Genomic DNA, 10,775 nt, shown 5'->3' on the forward strand with positions numbered 1-10,775 from the left:
ACCCTTCCATGTGCCTGTCTAGGTACCTGAATGTCCATCGGCCAACTCCTCAGGACTTCAACTTTGCTTTCCATTGAAAGTCTTCAGAAATACAGAAGGAAAAAAAATGGTTTGCACACCTAAGCAATACTCTAATTCATTTAAAGTGTCTAAAATATTACCATGTACATACTTAAATGAAAGTACGTTGTCAATGTCATTTCATTTCAGGATCTTCTATCCTCTAAATATTATTCTGCTTTCCTATTCTAATGATTTCTTAAATAAAAAACCACATAAAACAACTTTTTCCTCTAGTAAAGGTACTGACTTCCAATTAATCCTTATCACCTCTATTTGGATCATTTAAATCATGACAAATTCACAATCAAGGTATGCTTTCCTTTCTATTCCATGTATTTTTTGGGGGGGGGCCATGCCATGAGGCATTGGGGTCTGAATACTCCCACCAGGGGTCAAAACGATGCCACCTGCAGTGAAGGCACAACTACTTAACCACGGGACCACCAGGGAAGTCCCTATCCTACATGCTTTTAAATACTGTGCCCGCTTTTCACCTCCCCTCCAACCTGCTATGTGCCCATAGTAAGCTGGTGTGAGAGCAAAAGATTGTAAATTAATATCAACTAAAAAAGATGTAATTATATAATGAGACAATTCTGTTTAAAATATATATTAATTTGTTTTAAGAAAATGAATAAAATTATTTTAAAAATAAAATGAATTAAAATTAACAGCAGACTCAATGGCTACTTTCATGGGAACTGATCACCAGAAGGGGGTACACAGGAAGCTTCTGGAATTATTGGTAATGTTTGTTTCTTGATCTGGGTGCTAGTTACACAGAGATGTCAATCTGAAAATCCTCGGAGCTCTATACCTATGACCTGTGCACATTCCTATATACTTCTATTTGAAAAGTCAGATAGATTTTTGAAGGTGTAAACCTATATTCTGGGAGAAATATCAATAACCTCAGATATGCAGATAACACCACCCTTATGGCAGAAAGTGAAGAGGAACTCAAAAGCTTCTTGATGAAAGTGAAAGAGGAGAGTGAAAAACTTGGCTTAAAGCTCAACATTCAGAAAACAAAGATCATGGCATCCAGTCCCATCACTTCATGGGAAATAGATGGGGAAACAGTGGAAACAGTGCCAGACTTTATTTTGGGGGGCTCCAAAATCACTGCAGATGGTGACTGCAGCCATGAAATTAAAAGACGCTTACTCCTTGGAAGAAAAGTTATGACCAACCTAGATAGTATATTCAAAAGCAGAGACATTACTTTGCCGATTAAGGTCCGTCTAGTCAAGGCTATGGTTTTTCCTGTGGTCATGTATGGATGTGAGAGTTGGACTGTGAAGAAGGCTGAGCGCCGAAGAATTGATGCCTTTGAACTGTGGTGTTGGAGAAGACTCTTGAGAGTCCCTTGGACTGCAAGGAGATCCAACCAGTCCATTCTGAAGGAGATCAGCCCTGGGATTTCTTTGGAAGGAAGGATGCTAAAGCTGAAGCTCCAGTACTTTGGCCACCTCATGTGAAGAGTTGACTCACTGGAAAAGACGCTGATGCTAGGAGGGATTGGGGGCAGGAGGAGAAGGGGATGACAGAGAATGAGATGGCTGGATGGCATCACGGACTCGATGGACGTGAGTCTGAGTGAACTCCGGGAGTTGGCGATGGACAGGGAGGCCTGGCGTGCGGCAATTCATGGGGTCGCAAAGAGTCGGACACGACTAAGTGACTGAACTGAAACCTATATTTAGGGTTTGACAACATGTATGCTAGCTTACCCAAAAGGGAGGTGGATTCCAGCAGAACAGTTATATTCTCAAAGTACTGAAAGCAAATGTTCTGACCTATGCTTCTAGATTTTTAAAAGTTGACTAATTGAGAAGTGAAAGGCAAATAAGAAAGAAAAAGATATACCCAATTGAATGCAGAATTCCAGAGAATAGCAAGGAGATAAGGCAGCCTTCTTAAATGAACAAGACAAAGAAATAAGAGGAAAACAGTAGAACAGTAAAGACTAGAGATCTCTTCAAGAAAACTGGAGATATCAAAGGAACATTTCATGCAAGGATGGGCATGATAAAGGACAGAAAAGACCTAAAGAAGAGATTAAGAAGAGATGGCAAGAATACACAGAAACATTATACAAGAAAGTCTTAATGATCCAGAAAACCACGATGATGTGGTCACTCACCAAGCCCCAGACATTCTGGAGTGTGAAGTCAAGTGGGCCGTAGGAAGCATTACTACGAACAAAGCCAGTGGAGGTGATGGAACTCCAGGTGAGCTATTTAAAATCCTAAAAGATGATGCTGTGAAAGTGCTGCAGTCGACATGTCAGCAAATTGGGAAACCTCAGCAGTAGCCACAAGACTGGAAAAGGTGTTTTCATTCATATTAGGTATTATAAGTAATCTAGAGATAATTTAAAGTATACAGGAGAATGTGTATAGATTATATGAAAATATTATGCCATTTTATATAAAGGACTTCAGCATCCAAGGATTCTGTTAGCCATGGGGTGGGGCCTAGTGGGAGTTCTGAAAGCACTTGTCCTCCATCTCCGCCCCCCACCAAAGGACAACTGTATTTAAGACACATCTGGAATGATGGCACCCCACTCCAGTACTCTTGCCTGGAAAATCCCATGGACAGAGGAGCCTGGTAGGCTGCGGTCTCCATGGGGTCGCAAAGAGTCGGACACGACTGAGTGACTTCCTTTTCACTTTTCACTTTCATGCACTGGAGAAGGAAATGGCAACCCACTCCAGTGTTCTTGCCTGGAGAATCCCAGGGACAGGGGAGCCTGGTGGGCTGCCGTCTATGGGGTCTCACAGGGTCACGACTGAAGCAACTTAGCAGCAGCAGCAGGAGGAAGTGGAGGTAGGCAACAGGGCTAGCTAGGTCTCCAGTCAGGCCTGGAGAACAAACAAACATTGTTGGTACAAAGGGGCAGGCAAAGCTAGATTTGATTCCGGGCCAGTAACAGCTGAAAACAATTGATGACTGCATGGAGAAGGCCAATGACCCACTGTCCCAGCAGCGTGGCAAAAAGACACTACCGGACCTTATAACATTACGAACAGTGCCCTGAGAACAAGAAAAGACAGTTGTTGGGAAGTGAGGATCTTTCACATGACCTGAATTGCAGAGGGAGTGGGAGTAGGGATGTAAGTAGACTTTGGTGTTTTCTCTCTCTGGCCATCTGCTAAAGATTTTCTGAGGCTGATAAAGCACAACACTTGAATTCACTGCTATTCATTTCCTTTTTTTCAAAACACTTGCTCAATCAGATAAAAGGAAAAAGAAATCCTTTTCTGATGGGCAGCTGTAATTTCTTTCTATTATACACAAAGACTAAAAGCCCCAGGAGAATACAGATAATCTTGAAGTTTAGATGTGCTGAACAGAAAAATCTGTCTAACCAGAAAACCTTCCATCCATCAGCACTTTAAAAAGTATCACAGGACCAATGCTTGAAATCCCAAAAAGCAGCTTATTAAAAATTCATTTAGGGACATTCCAACAGAAAAGTATGTTTCTGTCTCTCACTACATCCCAAGGTAACAAACTAAAATTAATAACTTAAAATTAATCTAAAACGTCAGGAATACAGCCTAGAAAGACTCTCAATTTTAAGAGATTAGGGAGCAAACAATCTCCCCACTCCCACAAGAGGCTTCGTGAAAATGACAGGCCCTAAAAAGACTAAGCATAGTGATACATCTAATTTGGTGATTTTTCCCCCCTGCTTCCTTCCTTCCCACTCTACTGTGAACCATTTGTGGCAGATTAGATGATTATTCAGCATATATTCACTCCCTCCCCCAACATGCCCATGAAAGGATATTGAGCTTGGTTCTGTGAGTTGCTTTGACCTCAAGGTGAGTGCAGTCTACTGCCCACTCCATGCCTTTGGGCTCAACCGGACAACTTCCTTTGGTCATGGGATCTTGGCAGATGCGGCACAAACAGTTAAAACTGTGCTTGTGCAGGGGGCCCTGTCTTCCTGTACTTCTGCTGTCCCCGCAAGAACTTATCCGGGTAGCCACTGCCCCTTCAGCCTGGGGCCCAGAACACGAAGGGCAAAGCAGAACTGCCCTAGCTGTCACCTTTAAGAAGAGTGAGAGCTACCGCTCTAAGGCACTGAGTTTGGGGGAGGTCTACTATGTAGAGTTATCATGGTTGCCTTTAAATAATAATGGTTGTGTGGGCTCAGAAGATGCAATAAAAAAATGAACGAAGACAAAAACGTAAAATCCTTTATCTGAAACCCTTAGGACCAAACAGGTTTAGAATTTATATATTTTTTGGATTTTGTGAAGTTCAAAGTGAAAGTCGCTCAGTCGTGTCCGACTCTTTGCGACCCCATGGACTATACAGTCCATGGAATTCTCCAGGCCAGAATAATGGAGTGGGTAGCCTTTCCCTTCTCCAGGGGATCTTCTCAACCCAGGGATCAAACTCAGGTCTCCCGCACTGCAACAAGAGGCAAATGCATATAGAGGTTCTGGTTAGAGTTTGCTGTCAAATGATTTAGGAGCTTTTGGATTTGCGAACTGTGGATATGGGACCATGGTCCTGTATTATTACTTATATAGTTAAAGAGATTCTTTTCCTCTCAAATTTCACTTCAGTAACTTTACTGGAAGATGTAATTACAATGAGTCATTGTGGAAAATTTGTTGTGGAAATGGCAGAACACAACTAATCTTTAACAAAGAAAAAGACTATTCACAGTTAATTTGTAAATCATTGACTATTCTCAGCAATGCATTCTCTTGTTCGCTTAGATCACCTTAAGGAACTGTACAAGGCATAGTCAAACATTAATACCCTTTAATCAACAAACACTTGTTGGGATTCTTCTACACAACCACACACTGTGGTAGGTACGAGGGATGCTAGTGCATCCGATGATGCTTCTGGTCACTTAAGGCGCTTACTATCTAGAGGGGAAGACAGAAGAATGTTTTTACATTAATAACATGTTGAAATAAAATTATTTAGCTGTACCGAGTTATATAAAATATATTATTCAAATTTCACCTATTGCTATCTTTAAAAAATTTGTTCATCAGAAAACTTAAAACTGACCTTTGTAGCTCTCACGTGATGTTTCTATTGGACAGTGCTGCTCTAAAGCTTCAGTTCTTTCTCCGACAAACAGGCTTAATATTGAAAATCCCTGACAACCTTTTCCTTCCTGAAGCTTCCCTCCCGTCCTCAGTTTAGTGACACTGCATCGTGGAGGTTCTCCTCCCACCACTCATTCCCCTCAGCTGGTTCCTTATCCTCTTCCACCCTCTCATTATAAGTGTTCCTAGGCTCTGCCTGGGGCTCCTTGTCCCCCTCCTTTTCTCAGGCTTCTCCTCCAGTGTTCCAAAATCAACTGGTAAGGCTATTTAAGGGACGCATGTTTACAGCTCCAGGCCTGTCCACGGGATATTTCAACTACTGGCACTTGAAAAGTGATACTTCCAAACCGATATCTCCTCTTCCAGACTCTCCTTTGCTCCTAGCTTTCTTATTCCTTTGATTGTTTCCCCCGTTTTCTAAACAAAGCCTCCTAGTCAACTTCACATTTTACTCCTTGCTTCTCAATTGGCCAGTCATATCCTCTTCATACTTTTCCTCCTTTCTAAGCCTCTGTCACCACCAAAGGCCAAATTTTCATTATATCCCACCCGGTTCATGCAAAAGTCACCTCAAATTTCTCACTCATTCTAGACCTTCTGTCACAAAACTTATTAAGAGCAAAGCTCAAAACACCTTCCAAATCTGCCTGGAATTGATCACACAAAGGAGAGGCACTATTAATTTTTCAGAATACATCCAAAAGAAACAAGTCTCTCCCTGAAATCCGAGGTAAAGCAGAAGCAGAGGGAATCTGGATCCCTTTGTGAGGGAGGGGAAGGGGACCACAAAAGCCTTGCTGACAGACAAACTTTCTATCTTTCCTGCTGGAATGATTTTCAGAGACCAACTCCAATCCTCCAGTTCTCCCCAAATGGACATTCACGCAGCAGTCTAGGACCAGAGGCAGCCACTAACTTAAAATTCAGCACCAGGGCATATCCACGCAGAGGAAAGTATGTCCAGAGTTGCGATAACTTATTTACCCAAGGAAGATGAGCGGACGAATGTAAAAACAGATGATAGATGCCGCTTCTATCATCTACTTTTCTCTGGAGAGAGGAGGGAGGAAATCCATGCACTCAATAAATAAGCTTCTTTTTCACTGTTAAAGGCTTGTTACTAAATGGAGGTGGGAGGGGGTTTACGTTGGCAGAACACTGTAAATGAGTTAAAGGAGAATTGAAACTGGCTTTGGCAGGTGACTGAATCAGCCAAACGCAATCGGCTCCCAATCTCGTTCCTGTTTTTATTCTCCTTAACAAGAGTGATTTAAAGCGCACACCGGGTACCGGACGCTTCGGATCCAGAGTGCCGCTCTTCGTAGTACACCCTCTGATATAATGCCCTCCTCAATTCAACTCCGAGGGTGAAAACCTTTCCATGGTGAAACATAACTCAAGTAACAAGATGCTGTTAACGAGATGTAATCTCCACCTGCCTCTAACTTGAGAGAATACTTATGACTTTACAACGTGCTCTGCCATATAGTGATTTCCCTGCCATTCTTATCTCCCACAGTAAACCTTGAACGCTTTATTCCTCTTGTCCAAACCAGGCAAACAACCCTTGTAAAATCATTAAGTTGACTTTTCTACCAGAGAAGCAGATACTTATTTGAAAGGAATTTGCGGGATCAAAAAGCCAAGTATCTAAAACACAGGCAAAGCACTGGACAAAGCCTCGCGACAGTCCAGATTAAGGCAAAAGCATCAGAGCCCGGTGTTTTCCGCCTCGAACTCAGAAGGAAATTAGCCGAGTGCCACTCGCTTCCCCGGGACAAGGACACACTCAGGGGACGAGGCGTGGAGTTTCACCAGTTGCTCAACAAGACCCAGCGCAAGGCGCTTCCTCTTTTCTCTCGCTTCAACTCCAGGCAAGACGGTCAATCCCCGCCCAAAGCACCTGCGCCCAGAGCTGTCTTCGGGAAACCAGCACTTCCATACCAAGGCTGAGGGGGACTTTCTTCAACCGGACTGCGCGCCGCGCCCTGCGCCCGAGAAACCGGCCGCCCCTCCTGGTTCCCCACATGGGGTTCCTCGCTCCCCGCCAGACCGCGCCCCGCGCCTCATCCTCGAGGACACCGGCTCCGCGGCCCGGACGGCGACAAAGGGCCCAGCCCTGCCCGCAGTCGCCCGTACTGGCACCGGATGTGAGGCGTGTTCTGTCACCCCCAACTCCCCTTCGGGCACCTACCCTTTCCTCGCCGCCACCACCACCGGACCCTAGCAGCCGAGGTTCCTTCCCGAGCATCCGCTGTTTTGTTTCCGATGTGAAATCGCGGCCTTTGGTGCTGATGACCCAGGCCCCACCCAAAAGGCTTCACCGGTGTCGTCACTTCCGGCCCGGGCGTCGTTGGTGACCCGCCTGCCGAGGGGCGTGGCCTTGGAGGGGCCCCAGCGGCGGAGGGGCGGTTCCCAGGGGGAGGAGGCGGAGCTTCCGGTGGTGGCGATTGAGGCGGGGGACCTGGCGCTCTAGTCGGGCATCTGACCCCGGCCCTGGCTCACCAACCTCCATCCCCGTGGCCGCCAGCGCGAGGAGGAGGTTATCAGATTAGACGCTGCTCCTGAGCTGAGGATCTAGATTGCTACCTAAACTAGACCTAGTGTGTGCTTCTCCCGGACTACAAGAGATAGTACGTGAAATCTAACGTTTCTTTCATTTCTCTACAGGACCTATTTGCACAGCGTTTCTCAATGGATATCAGAGGCACCACAATCAAAACGAAAAGTTAACTTCAATTGTAAATCCCTGTGCCCTCCAGTAGTTCAATTCAGTCGCTCAGACGTGTCCGACTCTTTGCGACCCCATGAATCGCAGCACGCCAGGCCTCCCTGTCCATCACCAACTCTGAGTTCACTCAAACTCACGTCCATCCAGTCGGTGACTCCATCCAGCCATCTCATCCTCTGTTTTCCCTTCTCCTCCTGCCCCTAGTCTCTCCAGCATCAGAATCTTTTCCAATGAGTCGTCTCTTCGCATGAGGTGGCCAAAGTATTGGGGTTTCAGCTTCACCATCAGTCCTTCCAATGAACACCCAGGACTAATCTCCTTTAGAATGGACTGGTTGGACCTCCTTGCAGTCCAAGGGACTCTCAAGTCTTCCCCAACAACACAGTTCAAAAGCATCAATTCTTCGGTGCTCAGCTTTCTTCACAGTCCAGCTCTCAAATCCATACATGACCACTGGAAAAACCATAGCCTTGACTAGACAGACCATTGTTGCCAAAGTAATATCTCTGCTTTTGAATATGCTATCTAGGTTGGTCATAACTTTCCTTCCAAGGAGTAACCATCTTTTAATTTCATGGCTGCAGTCACCATCTGCAGTGATTTTGGAGCCCCCAAAAATAAAGTCTGACACTGTTTCCACTGTTTCCCCACCTATTTGCCATGAAGTGATGGGACCAGATGCCATGATCTTCGTTTTCTGAACATCGAGCTTTAAGCCAACTTTTTCACTCTCCTCTTTCACTTTCATCAAGAGGCTTTTTAGCTCCTCTTCACTTTCTGCCATAAGGGTGGTGTCATCTGCACATTTGAGGTTACTGATATTTCTCCCTGCAATCTTGATTCCAGCTTGTTTCTTCCAGCCCAGAGTTTCTCATGATGTACTCTGCATGTAAGTGAAATAAGCAGGGTGACAATATACAGCCTTGACATACTCCTTTTCCTATGTGGAACCAGTCTGTTGTTCCATGTCCAGTTCTAACTTGTTTCCTGACCTGCATACAGGTTTCTCAAGAGGCAGGTCAGGTGGTCTGGTATTCCCATCTCTTTCAGAATTTTCCACAGTTTATTGTGATCCACACAGTCAAAGGCTTTGGCATAGTCAATAAAGCAGAAATAGATGTTTTTCTGGAACTCTCTTGCTTTTTCCATGATCCAGCAGATGTTGGCAATTTGATCTCTGGTTCCTCTGCCTTTTCTAAAACCAGCTTGAACATCTGGAAGTTCACGGTTCACGTATTGCTGAAGCCTGGTTTGGAGAATTTTGAGCATTACTTTACATATTGATTGCAGCACTTTCACAGCATCATCTTTCAGGATTTGAAATAGCTCTACTGGAATTCTGTCACCTCCACTAGCTTTGTTCATAGTGATGCTTTCTAAGGCCCGCTTGACTTCACATTCCAGGATGTCTGGATCTAGGTGAGTGATCACACCATCATGATTATCTGGGTCGTGAAGATCTTTTTTTGTACAGTTCTCCTGTGTATTATTGCCACCTCTTCTTAATATCGTCTGCTTCTGTTAGGTCCATACCATTTGTCCTTTATCAAGCCCATCTTTGCATGAAATGTTCCCTTGGTATCTCTAAGATACCACGGGAAGATCTCTCTTGAAGAGATCTCTAGTCTTTCCCATTCTGTTGCTTTCCTCTATTTCTTTGCATTGATCACAAAGGAAGGCTTTCTTTTCTCTTGCTATTCTTAGGAACTCTGCATTCAGATGATTGTATCTTTCCTTTTCTCCTTTGCTTTTCACTTCTCTTCTTTTCACAGCTATTTGTAAGGCCTCCCCAGACAGCCATTTTGCTTTTTTGCATTTCTTTTCCATGGGGATGGTTTTGATCCCCGACTTCTGTACACTGTCACGAACCTCTGTCCATAGTTCGTCAGGCACTCTATCTATCAGATCTAGGCCCTTAAATCTATTTCTCACTTCCACTGTATAACCATAAGGGATTTGATTTAGGTCATCCCTGAATGGTCTAGTGGTTTTCCCTACTTTCATCAATTTCAGTCTGAATTAGGCAATAAGGAGTTCATGATCTGAGCCAAAGGCAGCTCCTGGTCTTGTTTTTGCTGACTGTATAGAGCTTCTCCCTCTTTGGCTGCAAAGAATATAATCAGTGTGATTTCAGTGTTGACCATCTGGTGATGTCCATGTGTAGACTCCTCTCTTGTGTTGTTGGAAGAGGGTGTTTGCCATGACCAGTGCATTCTCTTGGCAAAACTCTATTAGCCTTTGCCCTGCTTCATTCCGCATTCCAAGGCCAAATTTGCCTGTTACTCCAGGTGTTTCTTGACTTCCTACTTTTGCATTCCAGTGCCCTATAATGAAAACGACATCCTTTTTGGGTGTTAGTTCTAAAAAGTCTTGTAGGTCTTCAGAGAACTGTTCAACTTCAGCTTCTTCAGCGTTATTGGTTGGGGCATAGGCTTGGGTTATCGTGATATTGAATGGTTTGCCTTGGAAACGAACAGAGATCATTCTGTCATTTTTGAGATTGCATCCAAGTACTGCATTTCAGACTCTTTTGTTGACCATGATGGCTACTACCATTTCTTCTAAGGGATTCCTGCCCACAGTATTAGATATAATGGTCATCTGAGTTAAATTCACCCATTCCAGTCCATTTTAGTTCGCTGATTCCTAGAATGTCGACGTTCACTCTTGCCATCTCGTTTGACCACTTTCAAGTTGTCTTTATTCATGGACCTAACATTCCAGGTTCCTATGCAATATTGCTCTTTACAGCATTGGACCTTGCTTCTATTACCAGTCACACCCACAGCTGGGTATTGTTTCTGCTTTGGCTCCATCCCTTCATTCTTTCTGGAGTTATTTCTCCACTGATCTCCAGTAGCATATTGGGCACCTACCGACCTGGGGAGTTC

General features: G+C 44.4%; 1 protein-coding gene across 3 annotated transcripts in view; it reads right to left on the reverse strand.

The window, feature by feature from the left end:
* Positions 1-7,489, reverse strand: part of PSEN1 (presenilin 1) — a 69,941-nt gene extending 62,452 nt beyond the window's left edge. For 2 of the 3 annotated variants that reach the window (XM_005686046.3, XM_005686045.2), the window contains exon 1: positions 7,348-7,478. Coding sequence is in view for 1 of the 3 variants with exons in the window: in XM_013967270.2 (XP_013822724.1) it covers positions 7,348-7,404 (57 nt within the window). In the remaining 2 variants the exon portion in view is untranslated. Of the gene's footprint in view, positions 1-7,347 lie in introns of all 3 variants that reach the window. The other variant, XM_013967270.2, reaches the window with a different exon arrangement.

This window comes from Capra hircus, chromosome 10, assembly GCF_001704415.2.
Source record: "Capra hircus breed San Clemente chromosome 10, ASM170441v1, whole genome shotgun sequence".
Lineage (NCBI taxonomy): Eukaryota > Metazoa > Chordata > Mammalia > Artiodactyla > Bovidae > Capra > Capra hircus.